Source organism: Hyla sarda, chromosome 2 (assembly GCF_029499605.1).
Source record: "Hyla sarda isolate aHylSar1 chromosome 2, aHylSar1.hap1, whole genome shotgun sequence".
In the NCBI taxonomy this organism is placed as follows: Eukaryota; Metazoa; Chordata; class Amphibia; order Anura; family Hylidae; genus Hyla; species Hyla sarda.
In genome coordinates, this window is record NC_079190.1 from 254140128 (window position 1) to 254167719 (window position 27592).

Sequence of the window (27592 nt, forward strand, 5' to 3'; positions counted from 1 at the left end):
CTGACTCTTTCAGAAGGTCAATAACAAGCCTGAAACATAAATCAAGGCTTGAATCTCATCTTTGCATCAGATGTTCAGTGTTTAATGCAAAACTTTCATTGCTGTGCTGCTGATTTCTTTCCTTTATGCTCACACATCATCTTGCAGAGCCAGGGCATCAGTAACATCTTCTCCATCCACCCGCCATCTATAGTACTGTAAATTATCCGTTAGCAACGTGCCAGCCTGTTCAGTCCAGTGCCCTTTTACTAACACTATGTCAAGGCATAACAGAGAGGAATAGGTTCTGTGTTGTAATTGCTCAAAGAAGTAATGGAAAGGAAGTCCAGAAAGAAGTGTGCTACTGGCAAACAGATGAGCTGTGATTCTGCCCCTGAATTAGAGAAAATAACAGCTGTGCATCATGGAGGGAACCCAGCTTGTCATCACTCAAAACGGTTAATGTATCAAAACCATGCAGTTTAAAAAAAAAATGATAAATGAAATGAACAAGTACCCTTAAGTTTACAATGTTTACGTGGTTTTAGCGGCTGAACACAGCTGACAGTCTCTGATAATGAGAGACGAAATTACTCGGAAATGGAAAAACTTAAAAACATATAACTTAGAAGCAAGCATATAGTTGGTCAATTCTACTTCTTGTACATACTGTATTCAAAGTTTAGCACTTCTGTGACACTTGCATCTGCTACACACCTCAGAGTATATGTATGCATTGTAAGAGAGGAAACTGGTGGTGCAGTTTCCTGCTTACTGCTAGGAAAACAAAAGTAAAAGATGTTGTCATCTATATGCAGGTGATGCTCTTTGCTCATATTCTATAGTGACCAGCATACGACAAATAAGTGAAAGAAAAAAAGATTGCAATGCATCCAAAATTTTTCTTTCTAGCCACACTATCAATTACTGTTAATCCCATGAGCTCCACCGTTTTTTTAAGTGTTTATTTTTGCATGTTTTAAACAATAAACAAAACAACAAGGAAAACAATAACAATACACAAAAAAAGCCTCAAAGCATGAGCTGGGAGACCATAAAATACCGTTTTCCGCAAGACATGAAAAGAGATGATAACAATAATGAATAGAAGCACATTGCAGAGTATATCAAGAAAAGCCATAGTAAAGCACAGATGTCACTCAACCTAGACACACAAACACACTACAGTGATCCCTTAACTTACAATGGCCTCAACATACAATAGTTTCAACATACAATGATCTTTTCTGGACCATTGTAAGTTGAAACCAGACTCAACATACAATATACAGACAGTCCAGATCTGCAAAACATGTCAATGGCTGGAAGAACCGAACAACCAGAATGGGAATTCACTGGTAAAACCCCTGTATTACTGAAGTGTATGCACTGACTGGTGTCTGGTAGCGCCCCCTACAGTACAGGGAGGTATTACATGTTCTGTACACTTTACCTGTACCAGGGTTACCTGCTCCTTTTGGCACCAGGTGAGGGCGACTCCATGTTACTTTTTAGGACATTGCGTGTACTGTACAGGACCCCGAAGAAGCTCCTGTCCTCTATATAGACCAGTTTTTCCCAACTAGGGTGCCTCCAGCTGTTGCAAAACTACAACTCCCAGCATGTCCGGACAGCCGAAGGCTGTCCGGGCATGCTGGGAGTTGTAGTTTTGCAACAGCTGGAGGCAGTGGCGTTGCTAAGGTTGGTGTCACCCGGTGCGATATAAAATGGTGTCACCCCCATACCTACCCCCCCCCCCCAGTAAGTTTTTAGCCTGTTGTGACAGGCGCCACTGATGTAGAGCATTGTGAAAAATTCCAGTATAATAATCAGATATACCAGTTGCCAAAGAATGGGAAAGTGCTAAAAAAGGTTTCACCAATTAAAACTACAGCTCCCAGTATGACCTAAGCAGTGGTGAGGTTATGCTGGGAGCAGGCCCGATGCTGTCATAAGGCAAACCATGCGTTCGCTTGAGGGCGCATGGACTCGCAGCTGATGGGGGTGGAAAAATTAAGGCTTTTTTTTTATACTAAGACCCCCACCTGTGCGCCCCGCCGCCGCACAGAAGAGGCCACTGCTACCACTCCACCCTCTCTGGTTTTATTGCTGCGGCCCACTGAGATTGCCGAAATGGAGCTTCGCTTGTGTAGGCAGAAATCCTTGCACCAGCCCTGGCTGGGAGTTGTAGTTTTACTCATCACAACTGCAGAACTTTCAAGTGACTACAGCTCTGATGGGACATAATGAGGAAAATACACAATAATATCAGTGACTACAGGTGACTTCTCTATAGTCTTTCCTTATGCACCCTCATCATACATAAGGAGGATCATCCTCCTGCCAGTGGCACCCCCATCATCCAGGATGATGGGGGTGCTACTGGCAGAAGGATGATCCTCCCAATGGATTATGAGGGTGCTACGGCCAGGATGATGGGGGTGCTACATCTGCAGGAGCATCCTCCTGCCAGTAGCACCCCCATCATCCCGGAGGATGATCTGCTGATGGATGATGGGGGTGCAGCACCCCCATAATTCATCAGTAGCACCCTCATCATACATAAGGAGGATCATCCTCCTGCCAGAGGCACCCCCCCATCATCCAGGAGGATGATCCTGCTGATGGATGATGGGGGTGCTACTCACAGGAGGATGATCCTGCTGATGGATGATGGGGGTGCTACTCACAGGAGGATGATCCTGCTGATGGATGATGGGGGTGCAGCACCCCCATAATTCATCAGTAGCACCCTAATCATACATAAGGAGGATCATCCTCCTGCCAGAGGCACCCCCCCCCATCATCATCCAGGAGGATGATCCTGCTGATGGATGATGGGGGTGCTACTCACAGGAGGATGATCCTGCTGATGGATAATGGGGGTGCAGCACCCCCATCATTCATCAGTAGCACCCCCATCATACATAAGGAGGATCATCCTCCTGGCAATGGCACCCCCCAGAGCCTCTCAGCACCCCCTTTCTCCCTGTTACATTAAAACATTAAATCAGTGTTTCCCAACCAGGGTGCTTCCAGCTGTTGCAAAACTACAACTCCCAGCATGCCCTGACAGCCAAAGGCTGTCTGGGCATGCTGGGAGTAATAGTTTTGCAACAGCTGGAGGCACCCTGGTTGGGAAACACTGCATTAAATACACAGTTTTGCAGAGAGGTCTCACCAGTCTCTTGTCTTCACTTTCTCCTCTCCCCGGGCGGCTCCAGGTCCAGGAATGTCCGGGGGTTGGGGAGGAATTTATCCCCCATGAATCCTCAGAAGACGCGGAGCACATGAGGCAGGGACACATCGGGGGAGGGAGCAGACGTGCGCACGGCACTTCTGTTCCCAGAAAGCATTGCAGATCTTAAAGAGGCAGCTTCCTGGGGCTGGGGGATAGGATTGTGTCGGGGGCTGAAACTGGAGTGCGGCAGCCTGCAGGTCATGGAAGAAGCCTCTTCTGTCTGGGGATGCTGCAAATACCGGCTGAGTGGAGTGACGGTGTGCAGATGTGGGGGGTGCTGCCGGCCGTGGTGTCACCCCTCCAGGCTGGTGTCACCCGGTGCGCTCCGCACCCCCCGCACCCGGGTCGCAACGCCACTGGCTGGAGGTACCCGACTTGGGAAACACTGACATAGATAGCGATTTACAGCTCCCAGCAGATCTTTCTTACTTTTATATGTAAGGATTTGCTTTATCTGTATTAGTTATCTACTTATTTTTCCTTAATCCTCACTTTTTCCTATTTTTGGATGACATTTTGGTGCCTTTAGAACCAATTACCAGGTTTCCATAGAGTTCTCATCTCAACATACAATGGTTTCAACATACAATGGTCGTCCTGGAACCTATTAATATTGTAACTTGAGGGACCACTGTACATTCATACCGCCTTTACACTGCACTAACGCTATCCTCTTGCGCCTGTAGTAAAGCAGTTGCCATATTCGCACTCAAGCAAGGTTCCCAAATGTGGTAGAATTTCTCAGGCTTTCCTCTGGCTTCATAAGTGACCCTATACATGGGAATGTCAGCTTCAATCAAATGCACCCAGTGAGCAACGAACAGGACCTTAGAGGGTTTCCAAGTCAGCAGTAAGGTTTTCTGTGCCTAAAATAACAACAACCTATAGAGCCTACGTCCATATTCAGTTGGGATTAAGATCCTCAACTATACCCAGCAGACTATTAAGTGGGGCACAAACATTAGGGAATAGCAACTTAGTACTTAGGAAAGCATGAAAATCCGACCAGTAAATATGCATCACAGGACATTGTTAAATTATATGATATAGGGTCCCATTGGCTCCATTGCATATGGTGCATGTGTCAGTGACAAGGAGCTCCATGCAGACTAGTTTTTGCAGGGTCAGATATACTATATGTAACCATTTAGTTTGGATAAGTTGATCTCTGACTATTGATCGCCATGTTGAGGCCAACTCTCTCATATGAGACTCTTCTAGGGACTCAATATCCAGTTGCCATTTTTGGAAAGAACAATGAAGCGATGATTCTTGTAGGGATAAGATAGTTTTATAAAAGGTAGAGACTGGTTTGGTGAAATTTTCATGCCTGAGCACAGATTCAATCGAACCACATTCAAACAGGACTGGGTCGCCCCAAAACTGTGCCTGACAAGTATGCCGCAATTGAAGGTAGCGAAACTACGCTGATCAAGGAAGATTAAATTACTGTCTAAGGTCCAGGAACTCCATAGTTCCTACATCATACAAATACTGCAGTTTTTGTGTCATGCTTTTTCAATAACATGGACGAAAGAAGCAAAAGATTTTTTTATACAGCTCAAAACCCAGAAAAGTTTGCTGCATAAAAAAAAATCCAAAATAGCTGAGAACAGCGTTCCGCTATGTTTTGAAAACTTAACAGAGTGAATGGTACAGTGGTCAATCACACCGTGCAGTTCTATTCACTTGGGAGACATCAGGCCTCATTCCTCATGAGTGATGTGGTCAGACCCCTTCTTATCGGCGGCTGTGGATATAGGATCATTTTTAATCTTGGGATAACACCTTTAATTCTTATCTACATTATCCATATGTTAGAAATAGCCTCCTATATTTGTATTGCTAAAATGATGGAAACCACCTAATCTATGTTCATATAAAAAGATCCTATATGTGGCGTTTTCTAGATTTTTCCTGCAATGTATAAAGGCTAAAGAAAATACTAATAAAGCGTGCAGCTGTCAATGGTCAAGCAAACTTTGATTACACAATGATGCCTCAGTACCACGTTTTCAGCCATGACCAGACAAGACATAAATCATTCATTTTACAAGAAGTATAAAGACGTCATTACACCACACAGGTATTTCAGCATAGTTAAGACTACCATATGATGTTTTACTTGCAAAAAAGAGGCGCTCTGCTGTGTTGGAACAAAAGAGCGAAAGGACTGCCAGGGATTGCACTGATATAGGACACAGGCAGCTTTCAAAACGAATCTATTTTATTTATACTTAATTTTTCCTGCCAAAATAAATAAAAACGTTTGTCTTTGTTGTGAGAAAACCCCATTAATGGGGTGTTCCAGACAAAATACATTTATAGGGTGAAAAGTTTATGGCCCAGATGTATGAAACTTTGTGACTTTGTGAAATAGAGCAATCACAACTCAGGTTTCACTTTACCAGAACTCATCAGCCGAGCTGTGATTGGTTGCTGGGGGAAAGTCCTTCTATTATTTCTCTCACATAGTTTCATAAATCTGGGCCTATAAATGTTTTTGGCAGTAATATGACGTTAAAGTGCAACTGTCACCAGGAATATGATTGTGAAGCTGCACTAGGGCTTCACAAGCATGTTCTTGGCATACCATTATAAATAAATAAGGCTGGTTTATACTTACAAAAAAAAAAGCTTTATAATTCCTCTGGGAGTCCGGCCAAGTTGGAAAGGCAGCGCCTGGGGCCCCGCTTTGGGGCCACACCGCCTTACTCTGGCTACATCACATAGTTGATTGACACACAGGGCTCTCCCGTCTGCTGCTGCCCTGTGTAGTAATGCTGCACGCGTGCTGGCTGTCAATCAACTGTGCGAAGTAAGCAGAGGGACCCCATGGCCCCGCCTCTCTGACTGTTGGCATGACTCTCGGAGGAATTATAAAGCTGTCGACTGTAAGTAAAATGCAGTCTAATTTATTTATAACAGTATGCCTAAAATATGTTTGTGAAGCCCTTGTGCACTGTGTGTGCAGCTTCACGAGTATATTTGTGGTGACAGTTGTGCTTTAAAGGGGTTTTCCGCTACTCAGCGTTTGATACAAACTGTTCCGAAAGCTGGATTCGGCACCGGCGGGAGCACGTGACTTCATAGCCCCGCCCCCTCATGATGCCACGCTCCGCCCCTCAATGTAAGTCTATGGGAGGGGACGTATCAAATTGCATTGAGGGGGTGGGGCGTGATGTCATGAGAGGTGGTGCTATGACGTTAGGAGCTCCCAGCGCCGGCTCCAGCGTTTGGAACAGTTTGTTCCAAATGCTGAGCAGTGGAGTAACCCTTTAAGGTTGCTTTCACACTGTAGGCTGTACTTTCCTATACAGATCTATATAACTGCAAATGATTTAAACTTTTGACAAAAATATTATTGACACACCAAAGGTTGAGCAGGTTGTGCAAGACAACATATTGTCTACATAAGTCTTTACTCAATAAGTCTCATGAGAGAGCAGATGATGGGAGAGAGACAGGAGCTGGGGAGCTGCTGAAACAACACCACACTGACAATGAGAGGACTACATAACTTCCTGTCAGGTGTATTTCAAGAAGAAAACATGCTAAAACCAGTATAATTAGTGACAATACTATATTGTTAAGATATATTTCTCGAGGTAATAGTTTTATTCAAACAACATTTTCTGATACCGGAATACTCCTTTATTATAAGCCTGTACAGAAGTTACAGAAGCCATGTATAGTCAATTAAATCCCTTAGCAAAGACATATAATTATGATAGCCATACTGCTGCCATTCTGATGCTTTTTGGGTCCCCTGCTGGTATCTACTACCTGCTCCCTCTTGACACAGAGCATGTGACTGCTGCAGCCAGTTATTTTTATGTTATTCCCATAATAATAATAATATATAATAATAACAGAAATGTGTGTTTGCTCATAACAAATGAGCAACATATTACATTATCGTCACCAGAATGACACAAATACTATTCATATAAAGCCAAAGAAGCAAATTTAGACGAGATCTGTTCTCCCTCTGTGCATTGAAATATTAGAACCCTTCCATTATTTTTATCACTGTTATGAGGCTGGGAACCAAGGCATAGGTCTTTGTTTCAGGAATATTTTTAAACTACATTGTGTAATGATAGGACTGTTAATTCTTGGCATGAGCAAATGAATAGGGCTGAGCTACAATTCCAGACACAACTCATGTACTAGCGTGGTGTTGTTTCTAGGGGAAAAAAAACCAGGACCTTTTTACTAACACCATACCTAAGGCTTGGGTACATAGCTACTAACAGATCCCTGTCGCAGCATTTCAGCTATTGTGACATATTTTCTTCATATGGAATAGAAAGACATTGTATTGTAACCATGATTATTCTTTAGCTGCCATGTCTTTTCGTGATATATCTGTAATGTATTTTTCGAATGTCCTCAGCTTTTTATAAATGTCTCTAACACTAACAACCATTCTAAAATAAGCACAGGCTTAGATCTGTCGCACATGCACTCAAGTTTTCTAACACAAAATCCCTTCTTTAGACATTGATAAATAACTCTCACTTTTGCATCTAAGGAACCACTTCCCCGCAGCACCCCTGCATGGGGGGAAAGGGACTTAAAAGTGTTTCAACTGTGTCATCAACATGGCGAAGTCTTCATCATAGAGCAGTTCAACAGCCATTAATCATAAGTAAGTCTACCCTATGAGTATGTACAATGGAATTTCTGTTCCATTTTCTGCTCGGAAATTTAATTGCAGCAGAATTCCATTGCTTTCAATGGGATATTGCTATGCTGTGCACACAACTGAATTTCTGCAGCAGAAATACAGATTCCAGCCTCTGACAAAAGAATTGGCATTGTCAATTCTTTTGGTGGAATCTGCTCGGAAGCCATTGCCATCTGTGGAGATGGTCCATTTCCTATTGGACCTAGCAGCGGGAGAACATGCTGTTTGTGGAATTTTTTCCCATGTTTTCCCAGGCAGACATTCCGCAAATTTCAGTCTTGTGAACGAGGCCTAAAGTATTGGGTGTTTTAGACCCACAGTGTATCCTTAGGGTGCATTCACACTGTGGAATCTCGGAGCGGAGATTCCGTCTGGCGGCTGCCTCCAAAAATACTTTGGCGCTAGGGCCGCGGGGCACTGAGCCGTCACCATTGAAGGCTATGCAGTGCTCGTGGAATCCGTGCAAAGAATGAACATGTTCTTTCTTTGCGCTGAACAATTTCAGCACCGGAATTGTCCGCCACCGAAATTCCGCAGTGTGAACGGGTCTCGCAGAGACCCATTCACACTATTGTTAAGTCCACACCGCAGAATTCCGCCCGTGGATTTCCGCAGGAATTCCGTGGTGTGAACGTACCCTTAGTATGTGTAATCATGTATGGTGCCACAGTTCACACTCAGTTTTGTTACATATTTATGGGGATGTCCATTTTGATTGTAGTATAATATTTTGGTGGGGGGGGGGGGGTTTTGAGGTGTTTTTAAATTTGTCTGTGGAGTTTCTGTTCTTTTGAGATATTTAATAAAATGTACCGTATTTTTCGGGGTATAAGACGCACTGGGGGGGAAAAGTTGGTGCGTCTTATACGGCAAATACCTGCGGCCAACGGCCGGGACCCGCCGCTAATACAGGACATCACCGATCGCGGTGATGCCCTGTATTAACCCTTCAGACGCGGCGATCAAAGCTGACCGCCGCGTCTGAAGTGAAAATAACACTAACCCGGCTTCTCAGTCGGGCTGTTCGGGATCGCCGCGGTAAAAACGTGGCCTTCCGAACAGCTTACAGGACACTGGGAGGGACCTTACCTGCCTCCTCGGTGTCTGCTCCGTGCCGGGATCCCCTGCATGGTCGGCGCTCTCCTTCAACGCCATCATGTCGTTGCGCACGCCGTCCCGTCATCCAATAGGAGCGGCGTGCGTAGCAATGTGATGAGGGAGAGCGTGGATCCCGGGGAAGAAGACATCCGGAGCGTCGGGGACACCACGGGGACGCGGTGACAGCGATGGAGCGACATCCAGGGCAGCGGTGACGGGTCCGGAGCGGCGGGGACATGTGAGTATTACATCCTATAGAAGTGGTCTTCAACCTGCGAACCTCCAGATGTTGCAAAACTACAACTCCCAGCATGCCCAGACAGCCGTTGGCTGTCCGGTCATGCTGGGAGTTGTAGTTTTGCAACATCTGGAGGTCTGCAGGTTGAAGATCATTGTTGGGTTTAGAATCTTTTTTTTCTAGATTTTGGACCTTTAAAATAGGGTGAGTCTTATATGCCGGTGCGTCCTATAGGGCGAAAAATACGGTACATATATACTTTTTAGTAATTTGGGTGTGTAAGTATCTATATTTCTCAGCTCTTTCCTTAGTAATACATATTCTGCTTGATCTAACATGTTGAAACTACAAGGGAAAGTAATATTAAAAGGTTAAACTATGTAATACAAAGAACTTTATAAATACAGATTACTTTATGATACAAGTGAAAGTTATAATACTACATTAAAAGATTAAACATTGTATATTACATTTTATTACCACGTTTTCAGAGTCATTATCCATCCAAAGGAGTATTCCAAAGATCACAGTCAGGTACTACACAGTAAAAATCATTATTATTTTCAAATACAAGCTATTTAGTAAAATGAATGCATAAAAAGTTCTTATCCCTGCATTTACCCTGTCCTCTTGTCCCTGTTTTCTATTGTTGTCCATGGTAAAGTCCCTGAGAAAATCTTCATCAAATAGGCCAAGTATGCACAGATCCTATCTGATCTATCTGCTTAGCGGGTCTTTTCCTTTCTCTGTGCAGTGAGACAGTACATGTGCTTACTTGCCATCCTCACTGTATGTGGCGAGCAAGCGCAGTTCTGCTTGCCTTTTATCTCCTGTATTCCCAAATGGCATTGCTCTGCTGTGTGACAGCTATGCACAGGCATGTGGCCTGACCACTGAAAACACCAATGAGATATTTTGGATTAAAAAAAGATCATATGAATATTTATGTTCCTAAATAAAGTCACTGGGCACCTCATTATACAAATAGCCCTGCTATTGTATGGCTTGTAATGAAGAAAACAGGAAGCGTAAAGGATGCAGGATACGTGTGGGAAGCGTAGTTTTTATTAGTGAAATGTACAGTAACTTTTTTCCGCGGGGGAAGGACCACATATTCTGACACTGTTCCCTTTAAAGTGTGATAGTGTCTGTCAGATAGTTTTTCTGATATATTATGTTCCCATATATTGGACCATTTTTTGTTTTGATGTTGAATCCATTCAAGATTTTTGCTAATAGGTGTAAAGGGTCCCATTAATGTCAATGCGATTGTTTTATAATCTGTTGGCATCAGTTTGCATCTGTTTGGTTTCTATGTCGTTTTTGTTTTTTTTTACGGGAAAAATACGGTTTATGCTGAATTTTTTTTCTTGTCAAAAAAATGGAAGAGAAACGGATTTAATACATTTAACATTGAGATCAAGGGGAAACTGATGATACCTTAACCTGTTAAGGATCAATGGTGTACCTGTACGCCCTGGTCCCGTTACCAGGGTTTAAAGCATGCTCACGAGCTGAGCACGCTTCACGCTGCTATCGGCAGCCAGGACTCACTGTTAATGCCAGACACCGCCATTTGGGCCAATGCCCGGCATTAACCCTTTAGACACAGCAATCAAAGTTGATTGCGGCGTCTTAATTCAAGTTATCTAAATGCCAGTTAGCCCATCGGAGCTGATCAGGACATCCACGGCGAAATCCAGGTCCCAATGGGATGACTGGATGGCAGGAGGGGCCTTGCCTGCCTCCTTGCTGTCCAATCAATGCTCTGAGGCTCTGGCCAGGATCTGCAGGCTAGAGCAGCAGAGCACCGATAACACTGATCAATGCCGAGCCAAAGCTCAAGATAGGGGATAAGATGTCTAATCTCCGATCCACCCCAGTCATCCGGTGCACGGAGAAAACTCGTTCCGTGCCGGATGACTGGCGACTAAAGCCATCACGCTCCCTCCATTCATGTCTATGGGAGGAAGCGTGACAGCTACGTACTAGCCATCATGCCCCCTCCTATAGGCATAAATGGAGGGTGAGTGGTGTGATGTCTTGAACATGGAAGCTCCAAGCTTCTGTGTTCCTGATGCCGCTGCTGCTGGCCCGAAGATCGCGGGAGTCCCCAGCTCTCGGGAGCCTGGCAGCCCTGCTCTGTAACCCTTTCTTCTCTTGATTTATGCTGTTCACACACACACACACACGATTATTAGAGATTGCTTGTACTCTACCACCAAAGACAATATTGTGAGTGTATTACTTAGATCTTCCTATGTCATTCATTTGTGTCATCCTTAGGCAGTCCTGTAATGCTGGGACTTTTTGGAATAGTTGGAGGTACACTGTTTCGATAACTCTTTTTTACAGCAGTGTTGCTACAACTCCCAGAATGGCCAGACATCCTTTGATTGTCCAGGCATGCTTGAAGTTGTAGTTTTGCAACAGCTGAAGGCACATGATTGGTAAAATTCTGTGTTACAGCAGTGTTGTTGCAGTCTGTGTTCCTCCTGCAGCCTTGTCAACCAGCCATCTAGTGTCCATGACCCTTGGACACACTCATGCTGCTGTGGGGCTCATCATTGTCCCAGTAGGTATGGGGACCCCTAGTGGTAGGATTTTCGGAGACAGTTTTTGTTAATAAAATGTGAATTTTTTTTAAAGAATAATATTAGAAAAATTATTGTTTTGCCAAGATGTACAACATAAAAAGTTTTTATACTTGACAGTGCCCATTTAAGGATGAATGGGACCAACTCCATATTAATGCCTATGGATATAAAATGTGATGTCCTAAATGCTACTGTAGGTTTATTGTGTAGGCGTTGCAATATTTATTCCTATACACAGTGAAACCACTTCACCTGTTTAAGAAGAACACCCAAAAATGCATCAAAAAGTCATATTCTATGAGGGTATGTTCTCAAGCAAAATGGACATTATGCATAATGTATAGTAGACTAAAAATCGATCACACCAATTTATGGACTGGGTAAGTGGGTGTTCTGTTTGAGGTGTTCTGTAAGAGGTGGTCTACAAAGTAAAAAAAAAAAAAAATCATAATAATAAAGATTATTCTTTACTTGGTTCCGAGGATAAGACGTTTAACCATCAGCATGTCTTACTGACTTATTTGATGCACTTGTTACAATATTTATAGGATATAGAACTTTCCAATCTTCTGTTTGTGGTTGAATTAAAGTTGGAGAGTTATATTACCATGATGTAGCAAAGAGAGACTTTGTAAATAAATGTCTTCTGTCTCCCAATGCACATCTCTTATTGACCTGCTTGTTGTTGGAAGAGGAGGGAGCACAGATGTTATGTACTGGGCCTCAAAGCACCAGATCTGGAGAATAGGTAGTGTGCACTTGTACAAGAGGAAGTGAAAGTGTCTGCACTGATGCATATCACAGCTGTTCTGTTCTTCTGTATGTGGCAATAATGTTCTATAATTATGCAACAGTTTAGATACAGATACAACTAGAAGGGAAGATGCCAAAATATACAGTAGCAAAATTCATCAGGCCCATATATAAGATACTGAAATAAATGAAGGGCTGATGTTTTGTATAAACTACACAGTGATGTAATGTTATCCTGTCTGCAACAAAACCCTTGGTAAACCTGCCATACATTTGCATACATGTGGATTAACTGCGGATTTGTCAGAATGTCAAGCCACAAATTAAATGGGCACTGCCAGATTGAACATTTGTTATATGTTGTACATCTTTTTATAGAAATCATGGCTTATATCATGGCTTTGTACAAGCTGAAGCACAGGCATGGGCAAAGTTCAGTAAGTGAGGTTGTTCTAGCACTCCTCTGTGCTCTCTCCTGTCTGATAGTACTCCTCTGTGCTCTCTCCTGTCTGATAGTACTCCTCTGTGCTCTCTCCTGTCTGATAGGACTCCTCTGTGCTCTCTCTTGTCTGATAGCACTCCCCTGTGCTCTCTCCTTTCTGATGGTACACCTCTGTGCTCTCTCCTGTCTGATGCTATTCCTCTGTGCTCACTCCTGTCTGATAGTACTCCTCTGTGCTCTCCTGTCTGATAGTACTCCTCTGTGCTCTCTACTGTCTGATAGTACTCCTCTGTGCTCTCTCCTGTCTGATAGTACTCCTCTGTGCTCTCTCCTGTCTGATAGTACTCCTCTGTGCTCTCTCCTGTCAGATAGTACTCCTCTGTGCTCTCCCCTGTCTGATAGCACTCCCCTGTGCTCTCTCCTGTCTGATAGCACTCCTCTGTGCTCTCTCCTGTCTGATAGTACTCCTCTGTGCTCTCTCCTGTCTGATAGTACCCCCCTGTGCTCTCTCCTGTCTGACGGTATTCCTCTGTGCTCTCTCCTGTCTGATAGGACTCCTCTGTGCGCTCTCCTGTCTGATAGTACTCCTCTGTGCTCTCTCCTGTCTAGTAGGACTCCTCTGTGCTCTCTCCTTTCTGATGGTACTCCTCCGTGCTCTCTCCTGTCTGATAGTACTCCCCTGTGCTCTCTCTTGTCTGATGGTATTCCTCTGTGCTTTCTCCTGTATGATAGTACTCCTATGTGCTCTCTCCTGTCTGATAGTACTCCTCTGTGCTCTCTCCTGTCTGATAGGACTCCTCTGTGCGCTCTCCTGTCTGATAGTACTCCTCTGTGCTCTCTCCTGTCCAGTAGGACTCCTCTGTGCTCTCTCCTTTCTGATGGTACTCCTCCGTGCTCTCTCCTGTCTGATAGTACTCCCCTGTGCTCTCTCTTGTCTGATGGTATTCCTCTGTGCTTTCTCCTGTCTGATAGTACTCCTATGTGCTCTCTCCTGTCTGATAGTACTCCTCTGTGCTCTCTCCTGTCTGATAGTACTCCTCTGTGCTCTCTCCTGTCTGATAGCACTCATCTGTGCTCTCTCCTGTCTGATAGTACTCCTCTGTGCTCTCTCCTGTCTGATAGCACTCCTCTGTGCTCTCTCCTTTCTGATAGGACTCCTCTGTGCTCTCTCCTGTCTGATAGGACTCCTCTGTGCTCTCTCTTGTCCTATCAGTCCTATTAGGAGTGCAAGCCCACCCTCACTTACTGGACATTGTCCATTCCTGTGCTTCAGCTTGGACAAAGCCATGGTTTTATAAGCCATGATTTCTATAAAAGGATATAAAATTTTCTTATTAATTATATTTGAAAAGCTTAAGTTTTGCCAAGATGTACAACATAAAGCTTTTTTTTTATCTTGCAGTGCCCATTTTAGCACAACAACATGCATGTCACTTGTAAATCTACAGCACATTTCACAGTTCTATACATTCAATATTTCCATAATGTATAAAACTGTCTAGCTTAGAGTCCCCGTCCCTATATGTGGAGCTGTAAGCCACATCAAGAGGATAACTTGCTTCTTTCCAATAGCTGGACAGCCATTACATTACAAGTGGTTAGTGCTGGCGTCTGGGGTCCCAATCCAATCAAAGATGAAATTTCCATGGAATTTGCATGTTCTCCATGTGTTTTTGTAGACTTCCTCTGGGTTCTTCTCAGTGACTCTGAGCCCCACTGAGGGCGACAGGGATTGGTGTGAGTATTATCACACTGAGGAATATGTTAGTGCTCTAACAAATATGTAAGGTGCACTATGTAATTAATTTCTGCAGGAGGAATAACGATTTTTTAATCACATGGGAGAAATGAGACAGCTCATGGGTTGTAATGTAACATTAAAGGAGTTAAAGGGTTGTCTGGAGGAAAAAAAAAATATATATATATATATATGTATTATTTTTCCTTTTGTTTTTACTTTATATATATGTATGTCTGGGAGGGGGGTGCAAAAATAAAAAGGAAAATATACTTACCTACTCAGATCCTCAGATGCTACTACGATGCTCCCGCTCCCTGACACTCACTGTTGCTTCCTGATTCCTCTAATGTGTTGTCCCTGCAAGAACTGCCTGCTCAGCCAGTCACTGACTGAGGCAGGACACCACTGCGGCAAATGATTGGCTCTGTGGGGCAGAAGAAAGCAGCAGACAGCGGTAGGGTTTGGGAACTATCAGAAACGCATCTGTGGGGGATCGGGATAGATGACTACCCCCAGCTACATATATGTTTTCTTTTCCCTTTAAGAGATAACTCAATATTTCCTAATAAGGAATAAAACACATGTAAAATAAAACCCTTTTAAAAGCTGTATATAAACCTTCTTAACCCCTTAAGGACGTAGGGCATACCTGTACGCCCTGAGTCCGCTCCCTTTCTATAACGCGGGGCCTCGCGTCATAGCGGGTCGTGCGCGGCACCTAGCAACGGCCGGGACCCGTGGCTAATAGTGTGTGGCACTGATCACGGTGCCGCACGCTATTAACCCTTTAGACGCGGCGTTCAAAGTTGATTACGGCATCTAAAGTGAAACTAAACTGCTCCTGGCTAGCTCAGTGGGCTGTTTGGGACCGCTGCGGTGAAATTGCGGTGTCCTAAACAGCTGTAGGCCACGAAGAGGGTCCACCTATCTTCCTCCTGGTGTCCGATCGCCGAATGACTGCTCAGTGCCTGAGATCCAGGCATGAGCAGTCAAGTGGCAGAATCATTGATCAATGTTTTCCTATAAGAAACCACTTATCAATGTAAAAGATCAGTTTCTGCAGTGTTATAGCTCCCTATGGGGGATCATTTAGCCCCTTCCCTAATAAAAGTTTGAATCACCCCCGTTTTCCCATTTAAAAAAGAAAACTGTGTAAATAAAAATAAACATAGGTGGTATCACCGTGTGCAGCAATATCCGAATTATAAAAATATATTGTTAATTAAACCGCATGGTCTATGGCGTACACGTAAAAAAATTCCAAAGTCCAAAGTAGCGTATTTTTGGTCACTTTATTTATGATGAAAAAATTAATAATAAGCGATTAAAAAGTCCGATCAATATAATAATGGTACCGCTAAAAACATCAGATCACCGCCCCAAACGCAGAAAAATAAAAAAGTTATAGGGGTCAGAAGATGACAATTTTAAATGAATACATTTTCCTGCATGTAGTTATGATTTTTTCCAGAAGTACGACAAAATCAAACCTACATAAGTAGGGTATCATTTTAATTGTATGGACCTACGGAATAAAGAGAAGGTGTTATTTTTACCGAAAAATGTACTGTGTAGAAACAGAAGCCCCCAAAAGTTACAAAATGTCGTGTTTTTTTTTCTTCAATTTTGTCTCACAATGATTTTCTTTTCCGTTTCGCCCTTTTGGGGTAAAATGACTGATGTCATTACAAAGTAGAACTGGTGGTGCAAAAAATAAGCTATCATATGGATTTTTAGGTGCAAAATTTAAAGGGTTATGATTTTTTAAAGGTAAGGTGGAAAAAACGAAAATGCAAAAACGGAAAAACCCCGGGTCCTTAAGGGGTTAAGAGGTTAAACAGGAGATTGAGATGCATACAAAAAAACATAAGAAAACCAGAGCAGTAATGTGGTATGCCAGTGACTGGCACTGATGCTAGATTGATTCTATATGTCATCAATATCTAATAAAAACCTGAGGAATCATTGAACCTCTGGCACCTCCACCATTGCAAAGAATAAAGGTGTTCACGAAAGTGCAGGGATCTCTACAGTTCTACATAGCTCCGTATTTGAGCTGGTAGTGTGTAGACAATGCAGACACAGTCACTGGTTGAGAGTGGTGCGGTAATGTCTCACTTTACAGGGGATACCTATCACATTTGTACCAAAAAACAGTGACACTCCTGTCCACAGGTTATGTCTGGTATTGCAACTTGTTCCTATTCAAGCGAAAGTGACTGAACTGCACTACCACACACAACCCATGGACAAGAGTGGCACTGTTTGGGAAAAAAGACATTCCCTCTTTACTTAATTTTAAACCCCTCTTTAAAGCGTTGCCTCCTCGAACACAGACCATTTCTCAATTTGGGCAAATGGGGCATTTAGCTGCCAGCATCGCCCAACAAACATCTGATGGGAGCTTGGAAGCTGCAACCAGCAATGCACTGAAGCAAAGCAGCTATTTAGATGAATGGTCATCCGTGTATTACAATGAGCGTGTGAGTCCGTGTGTTACAATGAGTGTGTGAGTCCGTGTATTACAATGAGCGTGTGTGTCCATGTATTACAATGAGTGTGTGAGTCCGTGTATTACAATGAGTGTGTGAGTCCGTGTATTACAATGAGTGTGTGAGTCCGTGTATTACAATGAGTGTGTGTGTCCGTGTATTACAATGAGTGTGTGAGTCCGTGTATTACAATGAGTGTGTGAGTCCGTGTATTACAATGAGTGTGTGAGTCCGTGTATTACAATGAGTGTGTGTGTCCGTGTATTACAATGAGTGTGTGTGTCCGTGTATTACAATGAGTGTGTGAGTCCGTGTATTACAATGAGCGTGTGTGTCCGTGTATTACAATGAGTGTGTGAGTCCGTGTATTACAATGAGTTTGTGAGTCCGTGTATTACAATGAGTGTGTGTGTCCGTGTATTACAATGAGTGTGTGTGAGTCCGTGTATTACAATGAGTGTGTGAGTCCGTGTATTACAATGAGTGTGTGTGTCCGTGTATTACAATGAGTGTGTGTGTCCGTGTATTACAATGAGTGTGTGAGTCCGTGTATTACAATGAGCGTGTGAGTCCGTGTATTACAATGAGTGTGTGTGTCCGTGTATTACAATGAGTGTGTGAGTCCGTGTATTACAATGAGTGTGTGAGTCCGTGTATTACAATGAGTGTGTGAGTCCGTGTATTACAATGAGTGTGTGTGTCCGTGTATTACAATGAGTGTGTGTCCGTGTATTACAATGAGTGTGTGAGTCCGTGTATTACAATGAGCGTGTGTGTCCGTGTATTACAATGAGTGTGTGAGTCCGTGTATTACAATGAGTTTGTGAGTCCGTGTATTACAATGAGTGTGTGTGTCCGTGTATTACAATGAGTGTGTGTGAGTCCGTGTATTACAATGAGTGTGTGAGTCCGTGTATTACAATGAGTGTGTGTGTCCGTGTATTACAATGAGTGTGTGTGTCCGTGTATTACAATGAGTGTGTGAGTCCGTGTATTACAATGAGCGTGTGAGTCAGTGTATTACAATGAGTGTGTGTGTCCGTGTATTACAATGAGTGTGTGAGTCCGTGTATTACAATGAGTGTGTGAGTCCGTGTATTACAATGAGTGTGTGAGTCCGTGTATTACAATGAGCGTGTGTGTCCGTGTATTACAATGAGTGTGTGAGTCCGTGTATTACAATGAGTGTGTGAGTCCGTGTATTACAATGAGTGTGTGTGTCCGTGTATTACAATGAGTGTGTGTGAGTCCGTGTATTACAATGAGTGTGTGAGTCCGTGTATTACAATGAGTGTGTGTGTCCGTGTATTACAATGAGTGTGTGTGTCCGTGTATTACAATGAGTGTGTGAGTCCGTGTATTACAATGAGCGTGTGAGTCCGTGTATTACAATGAGTGTGTGTGTCCGTGTATTACAATGAGTGTGTGAGTCCGTGTATTACAATGAGTGTGTGAGTCCGTGTATTACAATGAGTGTGTGAGTCCGTGTCTTACAATGAGTGTGTGTGTCCCTGTATTACAATGAGTGTGTGAGTCCGTGTATTACAATGAGCGTGTGAGTCCGTGTGTTACAATGAGTGTGTGTGTCCGTGTATTACAATGAGTGTGTGAGTCCGTGTATTACAATGAGTGTGTGAGTCCGTGTGTTACAATGAGTGTGTGAGTCCGTGTGTTACAATGAGTGTGTGAGTCCGTGTGTTACAATGAGTGTGTGAGTCCGTGTGTTACAATGAGTGTGTGAGTCCGTGTGTTACAATGAGTGTGTGAGTCCGTGTGTTACAATGAGTGTGTGAGTCCGTGTGTTACAATGAGTGTGTGAGTCCGTGTGTTACAATGAGTGTGTGAGTCCGTGTGTTACAATGAGTGTGTGAGTCCGTGTGTTACAATGAGTGTGTGAGTCCGTGTATTACAATGAGTGTGTGAGTCCGTGTATTACAATGAGTGTGTGAGTCCGTGTATTACAATGAGTGTGTGAGTCCGTGTATTACAATGAGTGTGTGAGTCCGTGTATTACAATGAGTGTGTGAGTCCGTGTATTACAATGAGTGTGTGAGTCCGTGTATTACAATGAGTGTGTGAGTCCGTGTATTACAATGAGTGTGTGAGTCCGTGTGTTACAATGAGTGTGTGAGTCCGTGTATTACAATGAGTGTGTGAGTCCGTGTGTTACAATGAATGTGTGAGTCCGTGTATTACAATGAATGTGTGAGTCCGTGTATTACAATGAGTGTGTGAGTCCGTGTGTTACAATGAGTGTGTGAGTCCGTGTGTTACAATGAGTGTGTGAGTCCGTGTATTACAATGAGTGTGTGAGTCCGTGTATTACAAAGAGTGTGTGAGTCCGTGTATTACAATGAGTGTGTGAGTCCGTGTATTACAATGAGTGTGTGAGTCCGTGTGTTACAATGAGTGTGTGAATCCGTGTGTTACAATGAGTGTGTGAGTCCGTGTGTTACAATGAGTGTGTGAGTCCGTGTATTACAATGAGTGTGTGAGTCTGTGTATTACAATGAGTGTGTGAGTCCGTGTATTACAATGAATGTGTGAGTCCGTGTATTACAATGAGTGTGTGAGTCCGTGTATTACAATGAGTGTGTGAGTCCGTGTGTTACAATGAGTGTGTGAGTCCGTGTATTACAATGAGTGTGTGAGTCCGTGTATTACAATGAGTGTGTGAGTCCGTGTATTACAATGAGTGTGTGAGTCCGTGTGTTACAATGAGTGTGTGAGTCCGTGTATTACAATGAGTGTGTGAGTCCGTGTATTACAATGAGTGTGTGAGTCCGTGTGTTACAATGAGTGTGTGAGTCCGTGTATTACAATGAGTGTGTGAGTCCGTGTATTACAATGAGTGTGTGTGTCCGTGTATTACAATGAGTGTGTGTGTCCGTGTATTACAATGAGTGTGTGAGTCCGTGTATTACAATGAGCGTGTGTGTCCGTGTATTACAATGAGTGTGTGAGTCCGTGTATTACAATGAGTTTGTGAGTCCGTGTATTACAATGAGTGTGTGTGTCCGTGTATTACAATGAGTGTGTGTGAGTCCGTGTATTACAATGAGTGTGTGAGTCCGTGTATTACAATGAGTGTGTGTGTCCGTGTATTACAATGAGTGTGTGTGTCCGTGTATTACAATGAGTGTGTGAGTCCGTGTATTACAATGAGCGTGTGAGTCCGTGTATTACAATGAGTGTGTGTGTCCGTGTATTACAATGAGTGTGTGAGTCCGTGTATTACAATGAGTGTGTGAGTCCGTGTATTACAATGAGTGTGTGAGTCCGTGTATTACAATGAGTGTGTGTGTCCGTGTATTACAATGAGTGTGTGTCCGTGTATTACAATGAGTGTGTGAGTCCGTGTATTACAATGAGCGTGTGTGTCCGTGTATTACAATGAGTGTGTGAGTCCGTGTATTACAATGAGTTTGTGAGTCCGTGTATTACAATGAGTGTGTGTGTCCGTGTATTACAATGAGTGTGTGTGAGTCCGTGTATTACAATGAGTGTGTGAGTCCGTGTTTTACAATGAGTGTGTGTGTCCGTGTATTACAATGAGTGTGTGTGTCCGTGTATTACAATGAGTGTGTGAGTCCGTGTATTACAATGAGCGTGTGAGTCCGTGTATTACAATGAGTGTGTGTGTCCGTGTATTACAATGAGTGTGTGAGTCCGTGTATTACAATGAGTGTGTGAGTCCATGTATTACAATGAGTGTGTGAGTCCGTGTATTACAATGAGCGTGTGTGTCCGTGTATTACAATGAGTGTGTGAGTCCGTGTATTACAATGAGTGTGTGAGTCCGTGTATTACAATGAGTGTGTGTGTCCGTGTATTACAATGAGTGTGTGTGAGTCCGTGTATTACAATGAGTGTGTGAGTCCGTGTATTACAATGAGTGTGTGTGTCCGTGTATTACAATGAGTGTGTGTGTCCGTGTATTACAATGAGTGTGTGAGTCCGTGTATTACAATGAGCGTGTGAGTCCGTGTATTACAATGAGTGTGTGTGTCCGTGTATTACAATGAGTGTGTGAGTCCGTGTATTACAATGAGTGTGTGAGTCCGTGTATTACAATGAGTGTGTGAGTCCGTGTCTTACAATGAGTGTGTGTGTCCCTGTATTACAATGAGTGTGTGAGTCCGTGTATTACAATGAGCGTGTGAGTCCGTGTGTTACAATGAGTGTGTGTGTCCGTGTATTACAATGAGTGTGTGAGTCCGTGTATTACAATGAGTGTGTGAGTCCGTGTGTTACAATGAGTGTGTGAGTCCGTGTATTACAATGAGTGTGTGAGTCCGTGTGTTACAATGAGTGTGTGAGTCCGTGTGTTACAATGAGTGTGTGAGTCCGTGTGTTACAATGAGTGTGTGAGTCCGTGTGTTACAATGAGTGTGTGAGTCCGTGTGTTACAATGAGTGTGTGAGTCCGTGTGTTACAATGAGTGTGTGAGTCCGTGTGTTACAATGAGTGTGTGAGTCCGTGTGTTACAATGAGTGTGTGAGTCCGTGTATTACAATGAGTGTGTGAGTCCGTGTATTACAATGAGTGTGTGAGTCCGTGTATTACAATGAGTGTGTGAGTCCGTGTATTACAATGAGTGTGTGAGTCCGTGTATTACAATGAGTGTGTGAGTCCGTGTATTACAATGAGTGTGTGAGTCCGTGTATTACAATGAGTGTGTGAGTCCGTGTATTACAATGAGTGTGTGAGTCCGTGTGTTACAATGAGTGTGTGAGTCCGTGTATTACAATGAGTGTGTGAGTCCGTGTGTTACAATGAATGTGTGAGTCCGTGTATTACAATGAATGTGTGAGTCCGTGTATTACAATGAGTGTGTGAGTCCGTGTGTTACAATGAGTGTGTGAGTCCGTGTGTTACAATGAGTGTGTGAGTCCGTGTATTACAATGAGTGTGTGAGTCCGTGTATTACAAAGAGTGTGTGAGTCCGTGTATTACAATGAGTGTGTGAGTCCGTGTATTACAATGAGTGTGTGAGTCCGTGTGTTACAATGAGTGTGTGAATCCGTGTATTACAATGAGTGTGTGAGTCCGTGTGTTACAATGAGTGTGTGAGTCCGTGTATTACAATGAGTGTGTGAGTCTGTGTATTACAATGAGTGTGTGAGTCCGTGTATTACAATGAATGTGTGAGTCCGTGTATTACAATGAGTGTGTGAGTCCGTGTATTACAATGAGTGTGTGAGTCCGTGTGTTACAATGAGTGTGTGAGTCCGTGTATTACAATGAGTGTGTGAGTCCGTGTATTACAATGAGTGTGTGAGTCCGTGTATTACAATGAGTGTGTGAGTCCGTGTGTTACAATGAGTGTGTGAGTCCGTGTATTACAATGAGTGTGTGAGTCCGTGTATTACAATGAGTGTGTGAGTCCGTGTGTTACAATGAGTGTGTGAGTCCGTGTATTACAATGAGTGTGTGAGTCCGTGTATTACAATGAGTCTGTTCGGCCTCATAAAAAGGGGTCCTGAGCAGGGGAATCTCTCTCTTCACAATATGCAGATGTCTTAACAAAGTAGACGGACATGGTTGATCTTTAGGAGAAAACCACTGCAAGACATCAGTGGGCATTCCTCCCATCCAGTAAAGGGGCACTGATGGCATCTGTCTATCAAATAGATACAGTGGTCCCTCAAGTTACAATATTAATCGGTTCCAGGATGACCATTGTAAGTTGAAACCATTGTATGTTGAGACCATAACCTGGTAATTGGTTCTGAAGCCACCAAAATGTCATCCAAAAATAGGAAGAAGTGAGGATTAAAGATAAAGAAGTAGATAACTAATACAGATAAAGCAAATCCTTACATATAAAAGTAAGAAAGATCTGCAGGGAGCTGTAATCACTGTCTATTTCAGTGTTTCCCAACCAGGGTGCCCCCAGATGTAGCAAAACTACAACTCCCAGCATGCGCGGACAGCCTTCGGCTGTCCGGGCATGCTGGGAGTTGTAGTTTTGCAACAGCTGGAGGCACCCTGGTTGGGAAACGCTGGTCTATATAGAGGACAGAAGCTTCTTCAGGGTCCTGTACAGAACACACAATGTCCTTAAAAAAAAAAAAGGGAAAATGCAGCCGCCCTCACCTGGTGTCCAAAGGAGAAGCTAACCCTGGCACAGGTAGAGTACAGAACATGTAATACCTCCCTGTACTGTAGGGTGTGCTATCAGTCACCAGTCAGTGCATGCACTTCAGTAGTACAGGTAAAGAGTACAGAACATGTAATACCTCCCTGTACTGTAGGGTGTGCTATCAGTCACCAGTCAGTGCATGCACTTCAGTAATACAGGTAAAGAGTACAGAACATGTAATACCTCCCTGTACTGTAGGGTGTGCTATCAGTCACCAGTCAGTGCATGCACTTCAGTAGTACAGCTAAAGTGTACAGAACATGTAATACCTCCCTGTACTGTAGGAGGCGCTACCAGACACCAGTCAGTGCATGCACTTTAGGAATACAGGGGTTTCACCAGTGAAATATCCATTCTGATTGGTCGGTTCTTCCAGCCATTGACACATTTCGCAGATTACATAGCATTGTATGTTGAGTCTGGTTTCAAGTTACAATGGTCCAGAAAAGACCATTGTATGTTGAAACTATTGTATGTTGAGGCCATTGTAAGTTGAGGGATCACTGTATCTGTCATCTACTTAAAAGTGTTTCCTAACCAAGGTGACTCCAGATGTTTAAAAACTACTACTCCCAGCATGCCTTTGGTTGTCCTGGCATGCTGGGAGTTTTAGTTTTACAACAGCTGGATGCACACTGGTTCAGAAACTCTGATCTAGTACTTATCCAACTGTCATCTAAGTAATATCTATGTATGAAACTGTCTTTTATCTATCTATTTATTATATATGATCTATCTATCTATCTATCTCATATCTATCTATCTATTATATATGATCGATCTATCTATCTATCTATCTATCTATCTCATATCTATCTATTATATATGATCTATCTATCTATCTCATATCTATCTATTTATCTATTATATATGATCTATCTATCTCATATCTATTATCTATCTATTATATATGATCTATCTATCTATCTATCTCATATCTATCTATGTATCTATTATATATGATCTATCTATCTCATATCTATCTATTTATCTATTATATAAGATCTATCTATCTATCTCATATCTATCTATTTATCTATCTATTATATATGATCTATCTATCTCATATCTATCTATTTATCTATTATATATCATCTATCTATCTATCTCATATCTATCTATCTATCTATCTATTATATATGATCTATCTATCTCATATCTATCTATTTATCTATTATATATGATCTATCTATCTATCTCATATCTATCTATCATCTATCTATCTCATATCTATCTATCTATCTATCTCATATCTATCTATCTATCATCTATCTATCTCATATGTATCTATCTATCATCTATCTATCTCATATCTATCTAACTCATAACTATCTATCTCATTTCTATCTACAATATCTATCTATCTATCTATCTATCTATCTATCATCTATTTCAGTGGTCTCCAACCTGCGGACCTCCAGATGTTGCAAAACTACAACTCCCAGCATGCCCAGACAGCCGTTGGCTGTCCGGGCATGCTGGGAATTGTAGTTTTGCAACATCTGGAGGTCCACAGGTTGGAGACCACTGGTCTAGATCAGCGATCTTCAAACTGTGGCCCTCCAGATGTTGCAAAACTACAACTCCCAGCATGCCGAGACAGCCGTTGGCTGTCCGGGCATGCTGGGAATTGTAGTTTTGCAACATCTGGAGGTCCTCAGGTTGGAGACCACTGGTCTAGATCAGCGATCTTCAAACTGTGGCCCTCCAGATGTTGCAAAACTACAACTCCCAGCATGCCCGGACAGCCAACGGCTTTCCTGACATGCTGGGAATTGTAGTTTTGTAACATCTGGAGGGCCACAGTTTGAAGACCACTGATCTATCTATTCACAGAGAAGGAACACATTTTCATTTGTGACGTTTTTAACTGTCTGGCAACCATTCTAGTTGGCAAAACAAGAATAATAGGATGCCTCCTGGGTTGCTATGGTGATTCTTAAAAGGACACCAAGTGAAAATCCTATCTCCTGTCTGTGTAGAGTGCCCTCTATTGTTCCTTGCTAGTACCCACTTCAGACAGGGCAGAGGATGACTGCCCCAGCTCACACCTTCCCACCTCAGTAGTCCCTGCAGGTAGGTGCTCAGTCCTTGCTAAGCAGCGCTATATAACCGTGTAGAGCGCGGTACCGATGCGTTTGTTAGCAGCCCTCTGCCTATGTTATCACAGTGACCAGGTACTGTCTGGGCACCGGTGCCAAGGTGCCGGGCACTGGGTACTCACATGAAGGCGTGGTAGATGAAGGCCCATCCCCGGGGTCGCTCTAGCACGTTGTACAGATAGTTCTGCAGGCGGCGGTACCGCTTGTGAGACGCTGAACTCCGCGGGGGTCCCGGGAGCGGGGTGCCCAGCAGTCCCAGGCGCCGGGGGCTCCCGCTTTCTGTCTGGACGGCCGTGAGCGCCACGAACTCCATTTCTTGTCCGGCCATAGGGGCCAGTGTGAGTGAGGGCACCCGGCCATTGTCCGTCTGGGGCTGTGCCCCCACTGCCATGCTCCCTGAGGGGTCGGAGGACTCAGCTCATCACAGGGCTCCGGGCACGGGATGCCGAGCGCTAGAGGCAGGGACGGAGCGGGCAAACTTCAGCGGGGACGGCCAGGCTGAGGACGGAGCTGTGAGGAAAGTTCAGCTTCCATGCCAGGGAAAAGTTTCCTATATGCTCCAGCACATAGTGAGCGGTGCCCAGCACGGGTTCTCTACATGCCAGGCTCTCCTCTGTATGTTCCCGCTGTCCCGACTGCCTTCTCTCTATAGCAGCCTCCTCAGGGCTGAGCCCACCCCCTCTTATTACTCTATGACAACTTACTCCCAGCCCACTACTACAATGCCCAATGTTACTTGCCCGCCGGGCACTACCGCCCCATAGTCTTCACACTGCCTGGCACTGCCCGAGCTCACCTTCACCGGTGCTCTGTGCCTTTAAGTGGAGCTCATTTCTGCCTGTCATTGTAAGCAGTCATGGGGAAGAAGTCTATCAGATACACCGCGGGATGGACGGCTATAGAGCCAGCTGCATAGTGCCCACAGCTGGGTATCCCTCAGTTATTGACCAAGCTGCTTACACAATGCCAGCTGTCCACGCTGACTACTCTCTGCATGCCAGCTCTGTGGGCAGCTGTCGGCGTCTATTGATGGCCAGCCAGCAGGGTTAGAAGGGGGCAAGCTGAAAAGGGTTAACCATTGAGGACAAGGCTGTCACTACACTGACCTATTGAAGTACCCACTGGCATCAAGGTCACATCCACCTTTATAACTGTCTATAAGTCATTCCCTTATATCAGTGGTCTCCAAAGTGTAGACCTCCAGCTGTTGCAAAACCACAACTCCCAGCATGCCCGGACAGCCGTTGGCTGTCCGGGCATGCTGGGAGTCGTAGTTTTGCAACATCTGCAGTTTATCAGTTTGGTGGCCACTGTCCTATATACAGTGGTTCCTCAACATACAATGGTAATTCGTTCCAAACGAGCCATCGTTTGTCGAATCCATCGTATGTTAAGGGATTCGTGCAATCTAAAGTATAGGAAGCTGTACTCACCTGTCGAGATGGTGTCCCTGCTGCTCCCGATAGTGACCCCGGCCTCCGCTGGGCTCTCCACTGTCTTCTCCAGTCCTCTGCTGTCTTCTCCGGTCCTCTTCTGTCTTCTCCGGTCCTCCGCTGTCTTCTCCGGTCCTCTTCTGTCTTCCGCAAGGCCTTACTGGTCCTGCGTAGTGACGTCATTACGCCGCTGCCTACGTCATTTCTATTGGATGACGTGCGCAGCAGCGTATTGACGTCATCGGAGAGGGCTGAGAAGACACCGGAAGACCAGCGCTGGACCGGGAGGGCACCCCGGAGCATCGTGGAGGGGTAAGTAATACTTACCGCACCACACGGGGAACATTAAGCTTCTATCCGGCAGCAGCTTAAGCATTTGGCGCTGCCGGATAGCAGTTAATGCGATGGCCCCGACATAAAAAAGCATCGTATGTCGATTTCATCATATGTCGGGGCCATCGTAGGTCGGGGGGTCACTGTACAACTATGACTCCCTGTCCAATAACAAATCAAATTCCCCAATGCTGTTATAGTGTCACCTCCAGAGGGGCACCTACTAGTGTTGGGCGCGAATATTCACATTTCAAATTTTTATCGCGAATATCGCAAATTCACGAATATTGCGAATATATTTGCTA

General features: G+C 43.9%; 1 protein-coding gene across 5 annotated transcripts in view; it reads right to left on the reverse strand.

Annotated features, from left to right (window-relative positions):
• Nucleotides 1–26430, reverse strand: part of KCNQ4 (potassium voltage-gated channel subfamily Q member 4) — a 215947-nt gene extending 189517 nt beyond the window's left edge. Inside the window, exon 1 of one of the 5 annotated variants that reach the window (XM_056556984.1) lies at nucleotides 25644–26430. In XM_056556984.1, coding sequence (XP_056412959.1) covers nucleotides 25644–25912 — 269 coding nt within the window. In that variant the 5' untranslated portion in view covers nucleotides 25913–26430. Of the gene's footprint in view, nucleotides 1–3160; nucleotides 3194–25643 lie in introns of those variants that run through there. The other 4 variants (XM_056556982.1, XM_056556983.1, XM_056556981.1 and 1 more) reach the window with 4 other exon arrangements.
• Between the last annotated feature and the right edge of the window lie 1162 nt (nucleotides 26431–27592).